The following is a 25,039-nucleotide window of genomic DNA, read 5'->3' as shown; positions in this document are numbered from 1 at the left end:
GAGGGTGCGATACATCAAGATGATATGGTTGATTCTAATGTTCAAGATAACCAATTGGATGAACCTTTACACATTATGGCAAGAGGTGGAGAGGTTGACAAGAAAATCAAGGAAATAATTGAGTTTATCCAAGAGAGAGAAAGGATGGTAGGCAAAGGTCAATAGGTGAAGACACATGAAGAACTACAAATGGAACATCGAAAGGTGGACAAAAAGGAAATCTTTGGCGAGTCTTCATGCATAATTCGAGAGGTGACTCTTGAGGATGCGTTGCAAGAAGTTTCAAATATTCTTAAAGAGGAAGATAATCAAGTAGTGAGTTGAACAAGGAATTAAAAGATATCACAAGAGAGTTCAAATATGAGGAAAATATTGATAAACCAATACGAGGCACTATCTCCATCACATTCTTTGGGGGGATGCTTGAGGATCCTATAGAAGAAATACAAAGGGGTCATTGCTTGAAGCACTTCAAGTTGATCAAGTCATTGCAAGTGGCATGATTCACCATCAACTTCGACCTCCAAAAATTTTGCCACTTGAAATGGAAGTTGAGGGGCAACTCACAAAGACGTATGACGGTTCTCCTATTAGTCTTGAAGGTACTATGTTTGGTGAGAGTATATATAAAGAATTGCAAGATGTTTCTAAGGAATATTCGAATGGAAATTACATGCTAGATGAGGAAGCTTCTATTGACGACGATATGTAAGGATTCTTAAGTGGTGATCAAGTTGCTCCTGTGGAAAAGGAAAATAAAGAACAGTTTGGGTTGATGCTGCAGTTGGATATTGTGTTCAAGCAACTTGGAGAGGTGTTTGATGGGGAGAATATCAAAAAATCCTTGATTTTTGAGCATACACTCGAAGAGATTCACAAGGATTCATGGTTCATTGTTCATAGAGACAAGCCCCCAAAGACGATATTTCATGAGCTTGATTCCAAGATTGATCCTGCTTGGACTACCAATGAGTTTGATGTAGATGGTAGAGGGATGGTTCACCACCAACTTCGACCTCCTAAAGCTGTGGATGATCAATTGAGGTTTAAACAAGAGTTACCACCTGAAGCACACCAGGTTGTTTCTTTCCTTGCTCTTAAAGATGAAAGGTTTGAAAGTTTTTATTTTGATCATGGAAATTTTGGAGAAACAACTTGTATTTGGATTAATCATGGACCCTATGAGTTGCCTCAATTGTTGGTCTTGCATGATAATTTTTTAGAGTTTGAGTTTGAGGTGACCAATTTTTTTTTAGAGTACAAGGATGAGTTTGCAAAATTAAGAACTATCACCCAAAACTTGTCACTATTGAACATCCTGAGGAACCATGTTAGATCTAGTGTATATACTAGATCGGTTAGTGTTGTCCTTTTATAGTCTTGTACATATTTAGGGTAGGTTTGTCTTGGACTACCATTTGGTTCAGGAGAGTAGTTTAGTTTCCTTTCAGTTGGTTAGAGTAGTTTTTTTTTTCCATTTTTTAGTTTAGAGTTGGTTAGAATAGTTTTCATTCAGTTGCTTGATTTAGATGTTGTGAGGGAGCTTGAGCTTGATTTGCATCAAGTCATTTGACTTGAAATTTTTTTAGCTTCCCTCTGTTGGACAGCAGTTTTGGTTTTGGTCTTTGTAAGTGCAAAGGGGGTCCATGTTATCACTCATGGGCAGGGTGTGTAGATTTTACATTTTGGTGACAAAATGGAGTCTGTCTTGTTCATTTCTTGAGTATATTTAATAAGGTTTAGAGGTTAAAGGATGTGCTTAGTTGTTGGTCTATGATAGGACTTGTACTAAATTTGGGTTAAACTCGATAAAGGTTCTTTAGTTATCTTTGACATGGTTACAACATTCTACTCACACTTAATTGCTCTTAGTTCTTGATGTCCTGAAGTGAAATTGGACTTCGTAAAAATCATACACCTGCTTCAGCGCCACTGTAGTCTTTCAAACTCATCACAAGCTTCATTGCCTGCAAACCAAACAAAAGATCAAAAAGAAAAAGAAAAAGAGAAAATATCGTCAGAAAAGAGAAAAAGCAGTATCAAAGTGAAAAGAAAGATGAAATTTGGTTCAAGGGTGTGCAATCATCTCTACTGATGCTATAAAAATAATCACGTAGAACCATGACTGTGGTGCCACAGTGATAACTCCGTCGGGGCTATGAATGCCTGACTAGCAGCGGGGCTCTATCTAGATTGCTTTTGAAGTAAGGATATTATAATAAGCTAAGTTTAATGGATCTGAGAGATTATCAAGTTTTTGTTGAGCAGGGAATAAATCATTTGCACACACGTAACTTATGGTCAAGATGCTTAGGATCAGCTTGAGAGTTATTTCCTTGTTGAGTACTTGTCCTTAAGTAGGTTTTTGGGTAAGCCATCCTGAGATTTTTGTTCTCAGTTACTTATTTCTCGAAATGTTTAGGAACATTTCTTTGGGTTGATGCTAGATGTTGTGAGGTTCTCATACCATCACCCCAAAATTTTGAGGACCCCCCTTTTAATCGCCTTGGCAAATTTTTTGAAGTTTACCAAAAAAATTTGATTTGATTTTTGAAAACTTTAAGCCTTGGACACCTTTAGGGCCAGTGGGGAGAGGGGTAGACTTATTTTCACCCGGTTTCAACTTGATTTTCCAGAACAACCAATTTCATCCTTAGGCTAGACAAATTTCAAAGAGCAACACTTGGCAGGATAAAATTGTAAATTTTGCACTTAGACGATTTGTTTGAAAATTTGGATGTAATTGTATAAATTTGGATGATTTTCAAAAAGTGAAATTTTGTTAGATTTGAGTTTTTTGGAAAATTTTGAATTTCTTTGGTGAGAAATTTTTTTTCTTTTGTGAAGATGAAATTAAATTGCAAAATCGATTTTAGACTATAGAAATGATTTTATTTTTGTCAAAAATTAAAATTGTTTGGCAAAATTGATTTGAATTGAATTGCAAAAAATTGTCTTTAAATGGATTAAAATTGTCTTGAAATTTTTTAAGTCTTTAATGAAATTGGTAATTTAATATTGAAAAATGGCTTTTGGCTAGCCAAAATCCGATTTTAACGATATATTAATTGCTAAATCATCATTAAATGGAAACATTTAGCATCTCCAAGGCACTATTTACTTTCTTTTTGCAATTTTGGTCTAATTGGCAATTTTAAAAAGTAAATTTTATCTTGGCAAAGTTAAAATTTAGGTAAGCATTTAATTGGGGGCCATGTCTTGTGTTCTAATTAATTTATTTTTGCTCCGAGGGTCCCAGTCAGCCAGCTAGGGAGGATGAGCAAGTTGGGTATAAGAGGAAACTCTTTCCTCTCATTTCCTCATTCCTCACTCCTCTTTGGTGCCTAGGTGATTTTTGATTTGGAGCAGATTTCTTCTCCTTTAAGCGATTTTGAAAGGGCAGATTGGCATTCTTTTTGGTGATTTTCTTCATGGTAGAGATCTCCTATGCTTTGCAATTTTCTTTGTGCAGTCTTGCACTTTATATTGACAAATTTTCATGATTAAAAGGTAAAGTTCCCATGATTGGCAATCTTCTCTAGGGTAGATCTGAAACTTTCCATTGCTAGGCGATTTTTTTGCAAAGTCTGATTTTGCTAAAAAGCTGCGATTTCTGCCCTAATTTGGGCAATTTTATTTGGAGGAGGTTATTGTGATCAAAGGTCTAATTTTTTGGGCAAATGGTGGACAATTCCGAGAGCACTAAATTTTGATTTTTCCAGCTAGGGCCTCAAGATTTGCAACGGATTTGAAATTCTTTAAGTCTGATCCTAAATTCCGAAAAAAAGATCCGGCTATTGGTAAAGGTAACTTTAAATCATTTAGAGTTGAAAGGGATCCTTAAGCTGATTTCCTTCTTTCATTCTTCTCTAGATATTGTCTCCCTTGGTTCTTCTTGCATTCATCATCCACCACTTCACCATCCTATCATAGGTTGAAAAGATTGTAGATGTTAATGCAAGCAAGAATCCTAAGGGAACAAACACTAAGAAAGACAAAGAGGATATGATGCCCAAAACAACTTTCTTCTCGAAAATGAGGTGAATAACCGATACCAATGTCGATACAGTAAACATGATACAGGTAAAGGACAGACTAAAGGAAGGACAATCCCACTTGGCAAAGAGGAGATGCAGAAGGCGGTTGCACATCGCAGCCCAGACATCAACACTTCCATTACAACCATGATGAGCGACATCAGAGCAGCACTTGATTTTGAAGATATCAGAGAAGAGGACATCAATAAAACAAAGCTTGGATCAAGACTGGATGAGCTAGGAAAGGCTACTATTAAGAGAAACATTTGGGCACCCTCTCAATGCCTTTATTGGATATGCAAAAGAATATGAGAAGGAACATGAGAAGACGCTACAAGCAGCAAGCAGCATGGTGAAATCGGCTGAGCTCAAGATAAAGCATACACTTTGTCCTCCCATGGAAGAAGTCAATGAAAGGCTAGCTAAGTTCATTGCTTTAGCTAAAAGAATGAAAGAAAAAGGGAGATTTATATTAGAGCATTTGATGTAAGCCCAAGTGGCAATTTCTCTTTCTTTTGGGATAGGACAAGTGTCTAATTCTAATTGGCCACCATTTTGATGCCTTCTCATTGGTTGCCACTTTTCCACTTTTTTCATTGGTCCATCAACGAGGTGGCGTCTTCTCATTGGCCGATGGGGTGGCAACCCTAATTAGGATTTTTAGGATCCAATTTGGATCGTTGATTTTGCTTTTGATCTCTACCGTTGGTTGTAATTTTGGCCTCTATATAAGGCCATGTTGCTCTCATTTGTGAGAGAGCTATGTTGGAGAATTGTTGCCAAAATACTATCAAAATTATTCTCTATTCATTGTTGTGGTCTGCATGGTGGATATACATGATCATTTTGGTGTATTGCATGGTTCTTCTCATCTCTCAAATTAAAGTAGGATTTCATTTCATGTTGTTAGAGTAGAAGTAGATGGCTAATTGTATGGTGATGTTAGTGAATGTTTAATAGGGATCTACAACTAGGCCACTAGCATCTTAGCCATTGGTTAGGGAGCCTTGTGTGGTAAACTAGTTCTCTTTTCCTTTGAATCATTGCATCTATGGAGGTGGAGCCGTTGGTAAGCTTTGATTAGATTCGATCACCGTCCATTTGCTAATCTTTCCATTCATAGGAGTAGGAGTAGAATAGCGAGTAGTTGAGTAGTCAAATTTCACTCTAAGAAAGTTAAGAAGGTAGAAGTCATTAGAAGCATTATTGCCTCCTCCTTGTGCAATCAACACTATCTGGTGCTACATCCTCCACCATCACTGTCACCATCAACATCACTTGGCACTCATACAAAATCATCACCATCTCACCAAAAACCCAATTCATCCTTGAATGAACAATGTAAGGCCGCCTACGTGATTACCAACAAATCACATCGATAAATTGAGTGAGTATCCATAGGTGTAAGGAACATTGGAGTTATTCTCATGTCCCATGAGCATTAACTTTTCAAGAGAGGAATTGTGTGTTTGATACTCCGTATCAGATATTCAATTGCTAATATGTTATGTGGTATAAAAATTGACATCAACGGGTTTTAGTTGATTGAATTTGTGACGGAAATTGGAGGTATTATTGATACTTGCATCTGCTATATAGAGGCAGGTTTTGGGCATTTAAGGCTGCCGATTTCCTGGGAGGCAGCATTCTTGGCATTAGAATCTTTTGCAATCTTTCACAAGGTTAAAAACACCATTCATTGGAGGTTGGACATCATTCTTCAGGACCTGGGATTACTATTGTGGAGGTTGTAAGCTACAGCAGGGCCACGCTTCATATCTGGAGGCTTGTGGCTAAAATTAGGGACCTGCGATTTATTATTAGAGATGGGATTTATGTTCATCGGCTGTGGTTTTGAGTGAAGGCACATACAAACAGGTTTCCATTGGCATCAATCCTAAACAATGGTACTTATCCAAGCTGGGCAGCAGCCATACTTGCAGACAGATCATTCTTGGAAGGAGATGCACATATCCATACATCAGATTCCTTTTGTTATTTGAAATTAAAATGAATTTACATGCAAACGATATCATTTCAGTTTGCAAATAAAATTTAGAGAGTTGTAATACAAATCAGTTTGTTGTTAATTCAAATATATGAAACACAATTCATGCTTAAATAGTAATCTCAGAAATAAATCCCATGAATTTAGTAGCATGTCTGTTTTGGAAATATGAAAGTAGCATATCTTGTGGAGAAGGGTTTATTGTATATGTCCAGAATTTTGCATATTGGAGAAATGGCAGTCCATTTCAGTATTTACGGTCTTGCCATGTGTTTGATGAAATGCCAAACTGTTGAATAGTGAACGAAATTGATGTTATTTGAAGCTATAACCCGGAAGGTTTATTATACTGTAGACCCACCCATTATTCTGTCCATGTGACTTCTGCTTATTAATATTACTGTTATTGACATCTGGATGTTCTACACAATTTTGTATGTTGAGTTCTTTTGGTGTTTTATGGTTGTCATTCTTCATAGGTAACACCCTTCCCATCACATCTATCACAAGGTCCAACTTCTTTCAAACATATCTTTAAGATCTTTCTAAGTTTTCTTCTCTCTTTCCATATTTACTTCTATCCAATTGATGTTGATTTTTTCTAAGCTCTCTTAGCTGATACTTTCTGGCTTTGACACCATTGTAATATTGCGTAAGTTTAATTTTTAGTTTCTATAGAATGATATATTGGAAGAAACATATACTTATTTCAATTTTTATTTTTGATAATTAATTGAACTTGCATAACTCTGGTCTCTATGTGAAATTACCCTAATTGCTTATTTCAATTTTCATTCTCCAATTGCAGATCTAGAGAGATTTCATCCTTACATGAGTTGTATTTCCATGCTCCTAATGAAGTACAAATGAGATAATAAAATGTTTCTCAATGATGCTTTTTCTCCTTGCATGGTATCTCTATCTGCTGCAAATTTTCACATACCTTTTGATCTTTAATTATTGTTTCATTTATAATATTAATTAACTCTTTCATTAGAGTCAGCTAATTTTGATTTTCTTGCAATTCCTTTTACCTTGTGATTACCTTTTATTTCTTATGCTAGGATAAATGTTGTGATGAACATTTTCTTTATGTCTTGATGGTTGAATTTATTTTGTCCTATTCAACACTTCTGACCCCCTTTGGCAGCTACCAAAATCAATAGTGACTAAAAAGTATATCTTCCTGATCCTATAGTGGCTGCTCACAGCTGCATCCCCTTCAAAACTGTCTTAATAAAATTAATATTTTTGAATATTTTAATTTTTTAATACTTTTGAAGAACAAATATTGTAATTAGTCCCATGGACACTGTGGCCTTGTTTGTAATTGTTAGTAGCAGAGCCTTAGCATATATATGTGTGAATCAGATGACATCAAATTAATGTGGGTTGTTGATGATTTTATCCTTTATATCAATTTCATAGAATTTTCATCTCTCGAGAGTCAATATTGATACTGTGCCACACATATGATCACATGATAGAGTTACATTTTCATGGCAGTTATATGCGAAGCAATAAAATCAGTGGAACAATACCTGCAACATTTTCCAATTTAAAGAAGCTGAGAGTATTGTAAGTAGCTGAATTTCATATACGCTGCATTTTCTGCTGTATTCAAGTTCTGAATTTGTAAAATCAGGTAACTGGTTACAGCATCACTCATGTCTGTGGAAACAATGTTTTCTTCTGCAGTTGGGCATCGAGCAACAACTTCACCGGAAAACTTCCAGATCTCATTGGAAACTGGACCCAACTTGAGGACTTGTGAGATTATGAATTATTGCACTATTGCTTGTTGTTGGTTTTTACTGTATACTATAAACACATGTTTCTTTTTCACTTTTCCATGTGTATAATGTGTTTCTTTTTCAGGAAACTGGAAGGTACTTCTTTTGAAGGACCAATTCCTTCAACCCTGTCAAATTTGACTAAATTGACCAGCCTGTAAGCATAATAACCTTTTCATCTCGTCTACTTAACTCTAAATGCAAAAATTACTTTTTGGATGTGACTAACTAAGAATCACAAGTGAAAACAGTTCTTTTCTGTCATCCTAATATGCTAGTTGCTTTTTTCAAAGGTATTTACTTTTTTGGCGAAAATTTCAATTTTAATGAAAGTGTTTTTAACATCTTTATCTTCAACGGCATGTTTTCATTCTGATTGAACAGAATCATATGTGATCTACCCAATGGTGGCACATCCCTTCCAGTCTTACCAAACCTGAAGAATCTCAAAATATTGTTAGTAAGAAGATAGCATGTTTTATGTGTATGGGAATATAGTCATGAAGCTTAAATGCTTGATGTGAATTTCTTTCTAAATTTGATTTTTATGTTACTTATACTACAATGCTCTTGATGAATCTTGGCAGATTTCTAAGAAACAATAATATCTCTGGACAAATTCCTGAATACATTGGAGAATTGGGGGAACTACAGATGCTGTAAGTTATTCTTTAAATGTTAAGGGTGTTACATAACTAAGAATTTGTGTTAAGAGAAATATCCTTTTCTGGAACCACACAGGTTTTAGTGCAACACTTGTGAGAAGAGGTCTCTGTCCACTTTACTTGACACATGATAAAAAGGATAGATAACTTAAGCATACATATGAATCCAACCAAACATGAGCTGACAACTTAGTTATTGGGCGATACCATTAACCCTTGTTTGGGCAACTGGAGATCGTCATTGTTGGATATGGAGGGCATTTCACAGGATTAAGAAGTGGAACATTTATGTTGCTAGATGCTTGTGTGTGTATTGCTTGGCATGATAGTCTTGAGCAATGCAAAGGTTATTGGAAAGGGATTATGCTGGTGGATGATCCCAGTTTAAGTGTGGGTGAAATTTGATGTCATTACCAACAGATTTGGGGTAGGCCTAGCAATTCGGAAGCATACCTATAGCCACCACACACTTATGAATGGATTCCAAATGAGTTAGAGAGCTTGGCGTGGAGTTGTAAGGGCCCTCAGTGCAGGGATGTCTAAGTAGAAAAAATTCTGCAACATGCTAATCTATAACAATGGAAATTCTAATACAGTTTTTGACAAATTTGTATAAAAGAAAAATTTCACATATCTATCGTTGTAACAAAAATGAAACTATTTCTCTTCCACATGAACATGGGAACTTTTCCATAGCCAAGTGAACTACCTTCAATTGAAAGGAATAAAACATAAACAAAAGAACTGTCTTCACATGAACATGAATATATCTAGCAGATTTCAAGTGCTTCAAATGAAATGGAATATAACTATATAATGGAAATAACTGCTTTCATTCAAGTAATAGCAAAAACCTGAGAGAGAAGATGATTGTTGTGCTTTTATCCATTTGGGAAGTTTTAATTCTTTATTGCCTTTCATAGAGAAGGAGAGCATCATTAGAGGTTTTACCTCCCATCCATCAACCATTGGTCTCCCACACAACTTCCTTATGGAAATGGCCTGGCAATGAACGAGAGGTGCAGAAATTCGGGTAAGTTTAGTTTCCATCCGTGTCTAGTGTTTAGAATCCACAAAAATATTAGTTGGTCACACCCTCTACGTTCCTCCCTTTATGATTGTAAACTTTCTAATTAGATTTGTTTTTCTGGTTCATATAATAGATAGACACATGCTTCTCACATTGCACAACCTTGGCCAAGGTTTATAAATATTCTTGCACTATTTCGTGTTGTTAGATTTGCCTCCCTTACTCATTTCTAGTCGACTCTTTTGCTCATATTGACCCATCTCAGACTATCTTTATTTAATGGCAATAATGGTCCACTAACCTTAAGGGATGGTGACCCTTACTAGAAACTGCTAAGAATTATGATTCTTAATGGCCAAGTGACCATATAAGGTAAATCCCTTCCCAACAGGCTTCTGCTGTTCATAATTCATGCTTAAATTTAATTCTTATGATTCCTTCATTCAGTTTCCTTCTCTATAATGTGAATGATTAACCTTTCTTGTCCTAGCATGATCATGTTCTGGTTTCTTTTCCTTTCCATTATGTTTCAGCTAGCACTAGCTCAAAGCTCATACTACATTCAGATTTAGACATAGTATCAAAAAGATTAAATTAAAGATAAGTGTTCTTTGTTATCATGCATGCTTCTGGCTCATTGATTCATGCAGATTCTCACACTTGTCAATTTCTGTTTATTTATACCTTCTGAGCAGGGCTTCATCCAATGATTCAGTAAGAAGATATAATTTTCTTATTAATGACATGCTGTCGCAAATGTTTATCGATTTGGTAATGACCAAATTGAGGAATTTATCATAATTTATGATATTTACAGTATTCTTCACCAGATTAAGATTGCCGTCGAAGATAGATGTCATTCCACTTCTTCATATACAGATTTACTAAATTGGAAATAACATAAGTTTGCAAATATTATTAAGTGACAGACTATGGATGATTACTATAACCTTCATTATGCCAATTAAGTAAATGATAATGCATTATATATTGTTGGAATGTGTAATTTCCCCCTCAAATGAAATGTAAAAGCATAATAGAGGATTTTAGAAATTCCAGCGGATTAACGAATATGGTTAGGAAAAATTAATATTTAGGTTTGTAAAGTTCTAGAAGTCATTTATGTTGGTTAATTTAGATATTTTCAGAAATAATCTAAGACTCTATAAATAGAGGCATCTTGTAATGTTATTGATATGGGAAAAATGTAATTGATATGGGCAATGTAATTGATATGGGAAAGTTAATGAAATATATTAGTGCAACAACACATTGAGTATTTTTCCATTTTAGTTCATTTTGTCCATCCACCTTTCACCAGGTGTATTAGCGATGTCTTGGGTTTCTACAAGTGTTATCATAGCCTAGTTTAAGAGAATTTTGTCACCATTTGTGGTAGATGAATAAGAGTCAGGTTAATTGGGAGAATCTTGTCACCATTTTTGACAGAAGTAGCTAATCAAGGGATAGCTGAAGAAGGAATTTGTTTGTCACCATTTGTGACAGCAAAGAGATTTTTTATTTTGTAGAGCAAGGTTATTCGGAGAACCCTGTCACCATTTGTGACAGATGAAGCTAATTTAAATTTCTAGTGAATCCTATCACCATTTGTGGTAGATGTAATAAGGAGGCTATCAAGGGGTAGTTGAAAGAAGATATGAATCTGATCAAGGTTATTAGTGAATCCTATCACCGAAATTTGTGATAGATGAGGCAAGATTACCAGTGGATCCTGTCACTATTGATAGACGTCAAGAGAAGAAGATCCAACTTTTTCTAAAGATAGAGATTATTGGAAAAGAGGAAATCTTTGGTAAAAGATTGCTGGCAAAATGTTTGTAGAAATTAAAGGCCACAGCCTTGGAAGACAAAGGGAGTCACACACCTTGGTAGATGAGGCAAACCACAGTAATGTATTCATGAAGGCATTAACAGATATGAAGATTATTGGAAAATGATATTTTGGTATCAGACAAAAGAAGGGATTTGGGTAGTTAATAATGATAACAAAAAAGAAAATAACAAGCAAGAGAATAGGGAATTTGAACGCCCCAACATTCATGATCAGAGGTTTATTCATGTAGAAATGTTAAGTGTAAGAAGGAATGCAGAAACATTGGGAAACAAATTAGAGAAAGGCATCAAAGAGGCAAATGGTTTCAAAGTCTTCAAGCTTGGATGTGGACATGAGAAATAGGCAAAGAAAAATAAATAATAAGCATGGAACATTAGAATTTGTATGCGACAACATTTGAGGTTGAATTTAAAGGGGAGTGGTGGAATGTGTAAGTTCCCCCTCAAATGAAATGTAAAAGCATAATAGAGGATTCTAGAAATTCCAGCGGATTAATGAACAGGGTTAGGGAAAAATAATATTTAGGTTTGTAAAGTTTTAGAAATCATTTATGTATAGGTAGTTCTAGAAAAGTCTATTTGTCTTATGTCGGTTAATTTAGATGTTTCCAGTTTTAATCTAAGACCTCTATAAATAGAGGCATCTTGTAATGTTATTGGTATGGGCAAAATGTAATTGATATGGGAAAGTTAATGAAATATATTAGTGCAGCAGCACATTGAGTATTTTTCCATTTTAGTTTAGTTTGTCCATCCACCTTTCACTAGTTGTATTAGTAATGTCCCGGTTTTCTACATATATCAGAGGTTTCATACTTATGTGCAGGTATTGATTGGGATAGATGATAGCAGATGAGAATATTACAACTTCAATGCAGTTATTTAATAATGTAGTTATTTATAAATGCCATTGACTGACATCACATTCTTCAATGCTGTCTCAGAGACTGATATGCATGACAACAATTTTATTCCTTTTCATTCTCCTATTTGAGACATGTACTAATGCTATTGCACATTCATAAACTGATATGCATGACAATGATTCCGTTCTTCATTCTCATATTCAAGGCATGGGCTACTAATGCTAATGCAGATTCATAAACTGATATGCATGACAATGATTCTCTTTCTCTTCATTTTCATTTTTGAGACATGGATTACTAAAATTAATGCAGATTCATAATGATTAAGGATCATTTTCTCGATTCACATGAATAATTTCATTTAGAAATACTAAAGGAAAGTATTGACTAACCTGTACATCAGACAATGAAGGTCTTGATGCAGCCGAATAAGGATTTAATCCTTTAATTGATTCTCATCCACTAATATGTAGAATTGTCACAGAAAACAACTCAGTTCTCTTGCAGAATAGAAAGACCTGATTCAATGTGAAATTATCCAAAATAACTTAATGTTATTGTAGAACAGAAAGCATCCAAGATGATGGAATCCACATGGAATGATAGTGAATAACTTTAGAATTATGTATTTGCAAGGGAGACAAACAATAACTTCTTTGATTACTTTGTGAATACCTACCATTTAAGTAGGGTTAACTCCTTGTGGCAAGGATTTACTTCTAAACTCCTCAAGGAAGGATATTCAGTTTTAGCTGATTTCTGAGAAATTAGATAAAAATTGAGACTTTTTAATTATCAATATGATATGCACTTTACACCCTTTTTTTATTTTAATATCTATATATCTATATGTATATATAAATATAAGCTTGGTGCACAATTTCCATATCCTTCTGTATACAAGTATTCGCTCACATTATTTCATGACTATATGCACATGTTTACGTATATAGTTTTCTATTTGCATGCATACACATATGGCATTATGTACTCAGCATATGCATACTTACATGCATACATGTCTCTCTCTATGTGTGTGTATGTAGAGATAATTATGAGGTTGTTCCATTTTAAATCAATAAAATAGAAAGAGTTACTCAGGTGATTAATTCATTTCTCCACTGACATAGGGAGAAATTCTTATTGATGAAGATTAAATCATTTTAATATAAATATGAACAATGGAAGATTCTCCTATCCCCATCCTGACAATTGGCAACGAACAACCATACCTAACTCAACAACTAGGTGACCAGATGACAAAGATTACTTATTTCCTTTTTATTGAGTTTCTGGTCTGCAATCTAACACTTTTTCTTCTCCTTATGTTCTCTTGCATTTTAAAGATGGAACATGGAGTGTGATCTGAAATGTTCTTTTTCTATTGATGTTAAAAATTTCTTCACAATTAAACCCAGAAAAATAACATAGCAAGATTACTTATCACTTATCTTTAGGTTCCTACTTGGATGACAATTTTGACCTTTCCCTCAATTCAGCATCCTCACTCCCTGATTGTACTCTGCCTCCTTTGAGGGTGAACATTCTCTTGCATGCACTGACACGAGAGATAGTTAGCCAGGACTTCCTTACCACTTTGATATCAATATGTTACACTTACAGTTAAACATTTTTCGCTAGCAAGAAAATCATCCATATTCATTAACATAATGTTCATCAGTATACATCATCATTCATCATTATTCTTCAATATTCAATCAAATGTATCCACATGCATAATAAACATATTTCAACATTAACCATATATTTCCAATTTAGCAGTTAAGACTGTTCTTTGAAAAGTTCACAAAGAAGGGATGTAACAAATTTGATGACATGATCATTTATATTTTGCAAGAGGATAACTATTTGATGAAATGTTCCTATCATTAAGTATGGATGGTGAAAACAAGTTCCAAATATTCCAATAAAACTTAACTAGGAATAGCACATGAAAATCCCCACAAATTCCAATGCCTACAAGATGTTCAACAAAAGTCCTCTGTAATAATTTCAAAAAAAGGAGAATTTTTTGGCAAGAGAAACTGGGTCAAACCATCACAGTGTGTATCTTGCCAGAAAATGGGGATTTGTGCCACTTTTTTATAGCATAAATTTCGTTTTCAGTTAGGAGGGCATCACAGGTCTTTTATTAGATAAAGGCCAAAGTCAAACGATCCACTAGAACAAGCAAAGTTTGGAGATGTATTTGCTGACAGAGCTGTATGTAACATGGATGAGAGGGATTCTCAAAAAAATCAATATTGTATCATGCAAATTTTAAATGACTTGGCTAGAGGACAACGACAATTGGTTTTGTTGATCACTTAGACAATCATAACAATAATTTCAGTCAGAAAAATGCAAAAATTAATGGCAACAATGGGAACAATCACGACCATGGAGAATGCAATAGAATAGTTTTTTGTTGTTTAGTTAAAATGGGTGAGGAATGGAGCCAAGGGAACTAACGAAAAAAAGGTATAAAATGCAAATGATTTGTATACACTTACTCTAATATATGTGCAATAGATTTGTTAAGATAAACACTTGGGTGCTTTCAAGTCTTGAAATTGAATTTGAAATGCTTTTGGATGTCAAATATATTTAACAGGGATTTGAGCTTTAACAATTTGAGAGGACAAATTCCAGATTCCTTGAGAAATTTGAGCTCTTTGAAGTACTTGTAAGTATCACATACATGAGAGTTATTTCAAAATATTGTCTTTGTAATGTTTACCATTGATTGCATTGTTTCAGATATACAAAAATATTGTAATGATTATTAATTGTTGTCTTGTGAACAATGCATTTCATTTCAGGTTTCTTGGTAGCAATAATTTGACGGGACCACTCCCATCATGGCTGAATGTAGCTGGTAGGAAAATGTGAGTAATAATTTTTTATAGACCTTAGAGTGTTTGTGCATGCTTAAGAAATTCCCTTACATGATTTAGTAGCAAAGTGCAAACTTGTAAAAATGATGTTGTCCTGGTGAGAGGTACTATAAAATAGATCAATTATGTATTACTTCTTCCCTCAAGGACATGGCTAAGCTCATTATATTTTAATTCATTCTGTGGTAACAAGATTATACAGATTGCTTCATTGTTTAATTAGTTGTGCATCCAAAACCAGAAGTTACCAATAAAAATTTTTATACTGTGATTAAGAAATTTAGGATCAAATTATATTGGATGGATGGGAAAATCTACACATCTACGGTATAGTTAACTTGGGCTTGAAGTGAGGATGCCCCTTATGTAAGTTGAGGTGCCATCATCTGAAGTTTCTTGCAATGGAAAACCCTTGGAGAACCAAAGTCCATATCAAGGAAAAACATATAAACATAATGTACTTCTACGATGTTGTAAATTATGTTTAATTGAACTTATAATTCCTCTCATCAAGAAGAATTTTGGGATCTAAAATAATTTTTTTTTGATAGGTGAACCAATTTTCTTATGTCTATGAGGGATTACACTAATGGAATAGGAAAACACATGCCTTTATAGTGAAATTTAAAGCAATCTTATCACTATTTTTGAGAGGATGTGTTCTTTCTCAATGAAGACATTATAGATTAAACACTATATAATGATGCAACTATAACTAGAGGTTGACAGGTGTTACAACACCTTAATACATGGCAGTTTGTTGTTTGTAATGATTTGTTTCTTGTTATAGGTGAATATTTGCAAGTTTGAAGAATGATTATTTAAGTAGATGTAGCTAGTGTATATCATGCCTTTTCCATAACTTTTTGTTTGATGGTTTCAAGTGTTGAATTTGATTTTGTATCCAATAAAGCACCATTCAAGACTTTGACTTCCTAGTAGCAATAAGAAGAAGAGTGGGAGTATTGTATTGAAAAAGTCAGCTATGATGACCTGTACCAGTCCTGTAATAAATCCAACCAGCACTGTACTGTCCTGAACCTGACTTTTCCGTTCCCTTTTAAATGTAACACTTAGAATACGAATCCACTTAACAAATAACCAGCAATATGAATAACAGATGATATTCTAGATAGATATTTTCTCAAACTCATTCTCAAATAACACATTCAAACATACATCCCTATGCAGATGAAAATACGAACAGCAAGTGAAACCTGAACTTTCCAATAAATCTGTCTTTTCAAAATGACATTAAAGACTCAAGCATATGAACAAGTAGTACAAATTAAAACACTAAACCACCATCTTTTCAACAATTCAGAAGCATGTTGTTATCTTATACATCACAAATACGATAACCAGCAACTTCCGAATAACTTTCAAATGTTATTGTACTATACAATAGCAATACAATAACCATCCAACCACAAAATCCAATCTTATACACAGATATTACAGTCAGATTGGAAAACAAGAGAAGAACTTGTAAGCTCAATGAGACACCTATGATGATATCTCCATGGGCAATGCATTTGCATCCACTACTTGCCTACACGAGGGGCTACGTCCTCACACGGGTTGAAAGCTGAAGCTTTCTAAAACTCTCCAAGAGAGAAAACTAAACTGAATAGTAAAATCAAGCACACCCAATGAAAGAGATCTCTTCTCCTTTTATTCTCATAGATGTGACTCTTCGACTACCTTTCTATCTTTTCGTCTTAACTCTCCTTGTCCTCTTTTGCCCACTTCGAATATTAATTTGACTTTTAATTAATGAAGTTTTAGCTCTCCTAGTCAATTTTAATATTATAGAGATGGCCCCCTTAATAATTCTAATGTCTCCAGAAAGGGACATTACATCAGCAGGCACAATTGTTTTTAGGTGGTGCTATGAGTCCATGGGCCTAGCAGTAAGTTGAAGGTGTTTGATGAGTTGGAGAATAGCAAGAAAGGTGTCCGAAGCTTGCTACTAATGTTTAGAATCTAAACAGATTGTTCATTAGGACCTCCAAAGGTGCCCAACATGTAGATCTATACAAGCTACATAATTTGAACAAGGAACCTGAATGACTTTCTATATGAAAAGTAATGGCATTCAGAAGTTGAGGTCTATCACATTGCAAATTTTAAAATATCTGTGAAAGATAAGTGAGCTGTAAGAGGGCATTACACTTGTTGACCAACTTATAATGTGTTCTATTTAGAGAAACAAAAATCACTATGATTCATCTGATTTAGGCGGCGATTTGGCTTGGCCTAACCGATTTTTGCTGACTCCTTGAATTGGATCAGCGATTTTTGGCCTTGAGTCCCCATGAATCACCGGTTTGGGCGATTTCTCCAAAAACCACCAAAAATCACTTGGAAGTGTTCGAAAAATTGGCGAAATCAGCCCCAAAAGTCAGCAATTTGCATAAAAAATAACCAAAAAAATTACACACACGATGGATTTATTGTTTAAGTATGTTAGGCTTTAGCTTCTATTTGATGTTGTTATTGTGTGTTTCAGTAATATTCAATAAATGGTGCATGAAATAAATTTTAAATCATTAAAATCTCTAAATTTCAAGGTTTTTTCACTTTTCCAATTCGTAGGTGATTCATGGCTGATTCATGAGTCGAGTCAGCCTTGCCAATTCCAATCCGATTCTGAGTTTGGGTTCTTTGGTTCTATTGCATGTCATAAATATCTATGCATGGATATAATGGATTCAAAATAGAGGGCCCAAGTTGGTGAGAGGATTAAGATAAGATTACTATAGTTGGAAGGGATATGTTATTTGTAGCTCATGAATTCATCTTAGGATTTGGGTGTTGGATTCCTAACTAGGGATTTACACACCACGTTTTGGGCAGTTTTTCTCATTATTTCTTAATGATCTTTTGATAGTTTTATGTATTGCTTTTTTTATGTGTAGGCTATTTGAGATGGAAGTTTTGATTTTGAGATTGTACGTATTGTTATGTTTGTTATGTTTCCAAAATTACTTGAAATCTTTGGTTTGAATACTTTTGTGAAGGATTACACTTCACAAGTCTATTGTGGCCTTTTATTATTGAGTAATACATTGAGTTGCTATGGAATGTGGGCTTTTTCTCCTAAAGTGGTTTCCTCACTTAAGTTGCTCCATTATGGTATATTGGTTCAATGTATTAGTTCAAGTTTTGCACATGGCTTCTCTCATGAACTACTATATGAATTGTATTTAACGCCTCTACTTCCTTTTAATAGCAGTGCATTAGAGTGGGGCTACGATAGTGTACTGGAGACATTACTTGAGCTTGTAGGGCTAGTTCAAGACAAGCCCCACAAGGATTGTATAGGTTCCTTTGGAGTAGCAATCTCTCAAATGGCCATGGACCTATTTTAATTTTTCATTTTTGAAAAAAAAGAAAAAAGAAAAGAATGGATATTAGCTCTTTGCACTCTGTATGAACTCGGATGGCATTGTGGATTGGAAAGTAAAGCTCTCTATTTTGCCTCAAATGCTCTCAAATATTATTTTGATGATTTGACTATTGTTCCATAGGGTTTGACATTTTTTGTACTCAATGGAATTTTGTGTTTGGCCTAGAAATATCTTGAGACTGCAATTATTTAAGAGTTGAGAAGTTCATAAAAGAATTTTTAGGAAGGGTGGATGGCAATTTCCAATCCAAAGTCTCTCCACTAGAAATGATTTCCATCCTCATTTTTCTTATTTTCCTCATGTAGTTTGGTTGTGTGGGAAGGTATTCAGACTTTGTTTTAGAGGGAGGATGTTACATCCCAAATTTTGACCTAATTAAATTAGTTTATAGCCATTGCAACGATTAGTTAAAACTATCAAATGTCATGATCGTGTGAAAAGGGAAATTATAGTTAACCATTGATTTAATGTGAAATTGATTGTTACAATCTTGTATATTGGAAATCAGTTAACTATTTATCATGTTACTTATTTATTGATAATGGTAGTTAGCTGTTGTTACATTTAACAGTTAATAAATTCTAATGTTTGATTCAAATGGAGGAACTTGTTATTATTGTGGAAATGTTACACTAGTGGTTGAAAGAGTAGATGAAGGGGAGAAAGAATTGCTAAACGAGATTCAAGGAATGGGGCACTATCCTAGTCCATCGTAAGATCAACAGGTATGACCTCCAACCACCTTGGTAAAGGATTTAGCAGCTTCACAATAGAGTACTTCATTGGACAATCATGAGCTACTTGGTCAAACATTTCAAATCAGTAAATATCTAAATTTCTTGTTTAGAACAATTACCTCTCTATTGTTCTAAGACCCCGATGGTGTTATCATTATAAATTATTATATATATATACATATATATAAATGTGATCACCTTGATACGTGGATGATATCTATAATCATACATAGACGTATATATATATGCACGTGCTTATACGGAGGGAAATGATAAATCAAATGTTCTCTTTGAATTGCATATGTATATAGATGTACATATACATATAGGTATGATTGTAGGTATAATCAAGTAACATGATGACTTCTTATATTTTCATATATTTATATACATACATATATATACATATATATACACACACACACATATATATATATATATATATTACACATATATATATAATATTTTTTTAAAGTGAAATCGTGTACTAAATAGCTTCATATTATTCTTTCCTTCTCGTCAACTTGGTGACCAATACAAGCTGGTGTTCATTTCTTATAACTGACACGCTTTTAAAAAATAAACCAAGTAATCTTTGTGAACTAGCAATCTTGATAACCGATTGCAAGACCAAAGTTGTATCTCATTGCGGGTGTGGGTGAGCCATTCATTCAAACTTCATTTTGCACAAGCAGACCGCAGACCAAGCATTTGTTACTCCTTACCATTCTTTCTTTCTTCTCCCAAAAATTCTATACACAACACCCCACAACCAGTAATCTTCTCACACGAGTGGAGCTTGGGCCAAGTTGTTTTCTTAGCTATACGTTCAGGTTATGATTACTATTTCCTTGATCATTGAACCACATTATTAATATTCCTTAGGTGACACTATTATATGTGGTGTTTACTGCATAGATTAATTAAGAAACGCACACAGATAATGAACAGCAGAACTCTTTCGCATATGCTAGAAACATTACATTATGCTTGAATGATAAGATCTCCTCCATACAATGGTTCCCGAAGGGGTTATAAATACTTTCCGAAGAACTTTCCTGAAGGAGTCCGTCGGCCACATACAACATGTTGCTACATAACAAAAACCTTTTTGAAGGGACCCGTCGGCTGCATAACAAGAACCTTTCCGAAGGGACCCGTCGGCTGATACACAATTTCTACCGACGACATCATCCCCCCCAAAAAGAAAAGTCGTCTCCTGACGACTATAGAACAAAACTCAAACAACTAATACAACAATATTGATCTGCCACATCACTTTCACATTCATCTCGTTGCATCTATAGCCTTTGCTAACACAATACTGACTCCTCAAGCTGACCTTGATAGCCACCTGTGCTACTTTCTCTGCTTCCTACTCCTCGGTACTCTAAGCCAAGTGTTGCTGCATTGCCTCCAACTGGATGATCAGCTCCTCCCGAGCTCTCTATGCATCCGCCAAGACAGCCTCACGGCCAACACCTACTCTCAGTGCCTCTGGTACATAGACACTCCATGCCTGCAGCAGCTCCAAGTCTTCTCAATTGGTCAGACTCCCACGACTGATATCCGCAACGACTGGGGGTCCAGGGGGCAACGCCCCCGGTGGGGTCGAGTAGCAGCGCCCTCATAGGGTCCTGGGGCAGCGCCCCAGGGGCACCCAAGACCAAATCAGCACTCCGAAACCCACACAAAATTGCATAGAACACACTATTTCTACGATTTCTTCTGATCCCACACTCTTTCTGGAAACCATTGGTTCTTCCTCTACCTTGTGGCATCATCTGTTACTCATTCTGAGCATTCCTGATTTGTTGACATTTTTTTTTTTTTATAGAAAACCTCCTGTCACTCTTTTGTGCTACCATTGTATAGCTACACCATGATGTTGTACTGTGCTTGCTAAACCCTGCAAATCCCAGCCAAATCTTTGTCTCAGAAGATTGTACAACAATCTAGAAGAAGTCTGTATGCCAAATGAATCTTAAAATCCTTTATGCTAGAAATCTGTACACCATCTTGAAGACCTTATGCTGAAAGTAGAAGAAAATCCGCATGATATATATAGGTTCTAGAACCTGTGATCTCATAATCCCAATCCGTGCATATGATATGGATGGAAATCCGTACAATTACCTGGCTCTAGAATTCCGTATAGAGACATTCTTATGGTGAAAAACCCGTACCTAGGCAACTTAAAAAACCTTACTTTAGCTTATTATAAAAGTCGTGCGCCATATCACAAATCCGTATGCTGTGGAAAGCTCAAAAAAATCCATAAGATGTAAAACCTGGTGAAACCTGTACAACAAAAAGAAAACCGTACACTTGCTGGAAATCCGTACAGGAGAAAGCCATACATCTCAGACTTTACAATCTGCAAAACCATACACTTGTTGGAAATCCGTACAGGAGAAAGCCGTACATCTCAGACTTTACATTCTACAAAACCGTACACTTGCTGGAAATCCGTACAGGAGAAAGCCGTACATCTCAGACTTTACAATCTGCAAAACTGTACTCTTCCTCCAAACTCCGTACGATGAGCAAGTTAAAATCCGTACGGTGCTTCAGAGTTTAATTTAAAACTGTACACCAGCTCCCAACTTAAAAACCGTACACAATCTCAAAATCTCAAAAATTGTACAACTCGAAAGCCAAGTGAAAATCGTACGGTGAGTAAACAAAAATCGTACGCTACCTTTTTTTTTCTTTTTTTCTTTTTTTTCAATAGCAAAGTCAGTTTTCCCTTCGACCGTCGGCATTGTCAGTTTGCAATGACGAAGGGTTTGCCCGAAGGCCATTCTTTGACGCAGAAATCTTCCGGCTGTGGTATACCTTCAGCTTCGAGCCATTCACCGCCTGAGGCACTTCCTGTCCATCCAAAGTCCATAATTTTATTGCTCCATTGTCCCCTACTTCTTGGATCTGATACGGCCCGACCCACTTAACTTTGAACTTGCCTGGTTTGATCTCATTCTGGTCGTCGTACTTCAACACCCACTGTCCGAGTTGAAGCCTGCTACGCCTGTTCTGTGTCATCTCCATATCGCCCAGTTTGTTCCCGAAGCTCGCTACCATGGACTCCGTCAGCTGCCCCTTCTGTCCGTCAATAACACATTCACTCTGTATTGCTACAAATTTTATTGAACCCTTCCTCTTTGTTGCCTGTGTAGACCCTATCGTGTGTCTTCCTTGCTGCCAGTACCTTTCTGCTATATCTGTGGTTTGACGTAATACTTTCTTCCTGCGCAGTCGTACAGTAGAATCTTTCCTTCTTTCAGGTTCGTACTGTATGTTCTTTCCTTCAGCTTTAGTTATAACCGCGTTTCCTTCTTCAGCTTCTCTGTGTTGCTTCGAACATTCATTTCCTCCTTCGGCTTCTCCATGTTCCTTCAGACATTCATTTCCTCCATCGGCTTCTCTATGTTCCTTTGGACATTCATATCCTCCTTCGGCTTCTCTGTGTTCCTTCGAACATTCATTTCCTCCTTCAGTTTCTTTGTGTTCCTTCGAACATTCATTTCCTTCTTCTTTCTTACCTTCGTCGATCCTTAGCATATTACAACTTGAAAAGAGCTTGTAATCCTCTATCTGCCGGTGGTAAAGACCATTTACTGAATCCATATCGTCATCTCCTTCAAATCGTAGGACTCCCTTCTGATCGGGTTCCATACTCTACCTCCTCTCATCGTCTTCTCCTTCAAAATTTGACAATAGAGCTTCTTCTTCAACCATCTAAGTGTGTAGATTGATGACATACTTCCGGCCTTTGCTTTCAAGTGATAAAGTATTTTTCTTTCAATCGTGTTTTTCCTTGGCTTGTATCAGCCACCCCTGGCCCAAAATGGCATCGTATCCTCTCCGCTTCAGTGGGATCACGACAAAGTCCAACAGGAACGGTTGCATTCCAATCGTCACTAGTTGCGCTGTGAGTACTCCCAATGGCTTGATTCCATGGTGATCGACTGTTAACAACTAGAAGGTAGGTGGCCACAATGTTGGCTGTCCCAACTTTTTCCAAGTATCCTCTGGTAGCACATTGACACCAGACCCTCCGTTGACGATCGTGTCCGTTAGCACAGTCCCGAGAATGCCCATTTCAACAACTGCCGGATAGCGTTCGGATGAAAGAACTAACAACATCGGATCTTCTGCAGTTGCACCACTTTCCTTCTCCTTTTTGTCCACTGTACTTGCTCCACTTTCCTGCTTCCTTCCATGTTCTCCTGGTAGTTGAGTAGCGGGAATGATGTTTGTGAGTGCCGATCGGAGCTAAGGCATAGTGAGCAATAGATCACTTATCCTGACGGGTATCTCGGCTTGCAATATTTTTCGTACAATGTTCTGTTCTGTGTAGTTCCATAGGGAGGTACTCGGTGTATCCTTCAGGTGTGCTGTTTCTATTTACGTTGCTCTCTGGATCTCTACCCGTGCTTCCTCCAGTCTCTTCTTTTCCTCCGTCGGATCAGGGTATAGCTTCGCCTGCTTCCAAGTGATTGCCAGAACTTCTTCCTCGTCTGTCTTGACGGTAATCAAGTTTACTCTAGACTTCGGGCACTTAGCATCGTCATGATCGCCAGGTCCACACCATCGGCATAGAAACTTCGGTGTGTTCGCTGTTGTACACTCTCGGGCGAAGTGACCCCACAGATTGCATGCGCGGCATTGAACAATTGGCCGACCATTCACATCATATTGAATTCGACTCCTTTCGCCATTATTGTTGTTGTTTTGACTGCGCTGATTGTTAAAATAACCTCCCAATGTGGCACCTTCCGTACTGGTGTTCCCGTTCCCTCCTGATGGGGATGCTTCCTGTGTCAGGAACACTTGCTGCGGTGTTCTTGTTTTCAAATTGAAAGGACATTCCTTTATCGAGTGTCCTAAAATCTGGCAGATCTCACAAAATTGCTCTTTCAGGCAGGATCCCTTCGTATGGCCTTCTTTCTTGCACTCCGTGCACCATAGGTCATTGCCCTTAGTCTCCATGTTCATGTTCTTGAACTCCTTCATCATCCAAATCATGTCCTTCTGGAGGGCACGAATCTTCTTGTTGCTTCCCTCGTCATCGCTGCTATCTTCTCCTGAAGATGCATCGTCATCTCACTCGGACGAGCTGTTCTTCTTCTTCTTTGTCTTCTGGTCACTTTCGAGGTTCATTGCTCGATTGTACGCTTCAATGTATGTTGATGGTGGCACGATCTTCATCTTCTTTCGCAGCTTCGGGAAAGGCCTTCAATGAACCATCTCTTTTGTAGCCCATCAATCGACTTATTCTCTATTTTATTGATCAGGTCCTTTAACTTCCTAGCGAAGAGTCAAACTGTTTCATTCTTCCCTTGCTTAGTATTGAATATCTCCGCTACAATCTCATTATTGTCTCGCAATATTTGAAATTTCGCAATAAATTCCTTCTTAATATTATCCAAACTGTTTAACTTCTGCGCATCTATGTCAGTAAACCAATCAATTGCAACACCCCATAGGGTGGCTGGAAACTGTTAGACCCATTCGTTCGTATCTGTTATGCCATTTGCTCTCTAGATTGTTTCACATGTTTTATAATGTCGAATCGGATCGACGGTTCCTTCACCATCAAATTTAGGCAACTTTTCTTTTGGACCTGCCATTATTACTGTATATTGAGGGTTTTGTTGTGTACCTGTGTTGTTTTGCACTCCTGCGCTGTTTTGAGCACCCGTGCTGTTTTGAGCTCCCGCGCTGTTCTGCACACCC

The 25,039-nt window shown here is 36.3% G+C and overlaps 1 protein-coding gene across 1 annotated transcript in view; it reads left to right on the top strand.

The window, feature by feature from the left end:
* Positions 1 to 25,039, top strand: part of LOC149537317 (putative LRR receptor-like serine/threonine-protein kinase At1g56140) — a 117,790-nt gene that overhangs the window by 14,154 nt on the left and 78,597 nt on the right. Inside the window, exons 7-13 of the mRNA XM_089802829.1 lie at positions 7,552 to 7,623; positions 7,744 to 7,815; positions 7,924 to 7,995; positions 8,223 to 8,294; positions 8,426 to 8,497; positions 14,868 to 14,939; positions 15,076 to 15,141. Coding sequence (XP_089658955.1) covers positions 7,552 to 7,623; positions 7,744 to 7,815; positions 7,924 to 7,995; positions 8,223 to 8,294; positions 8,426 to 8,497; positions 14,868 to 14,939; positions 15,076 to 15,141 — 498 coding nt within the window. The remainder of the gene's footprint in view (positions 1 to 7,551; positions 7,624 to 7,743; positions 7,816 to 7,923; positions 7,996 to 8,222; positions 8,295 to 8,425; positions 8,498 to 14,867; positions 14,940 to 15,075; positions 15,142 to 25,039) is intronic.

This window comes from Cupressus sempervirens, chromosome 9, assembly GCF_028749045.1.
Source record: "Cupressus sempervirens isolate cs-2001-9-10 chromosome 9, ASM2874904v1, whole genome shotgun sequence".
Taxonomy (NCBI): Eukaryota; Viridiplantae; Streptophyta; class Pinopsida; order Cupressales; family Cupressaceae; genus Cupressus; species Cupressus sempervirens.
The sequence above is the reverse complement of the archived record's forward strand: the minus strand, read 5'-3'. Positions and strand labels throughout refer to the sequence as shown.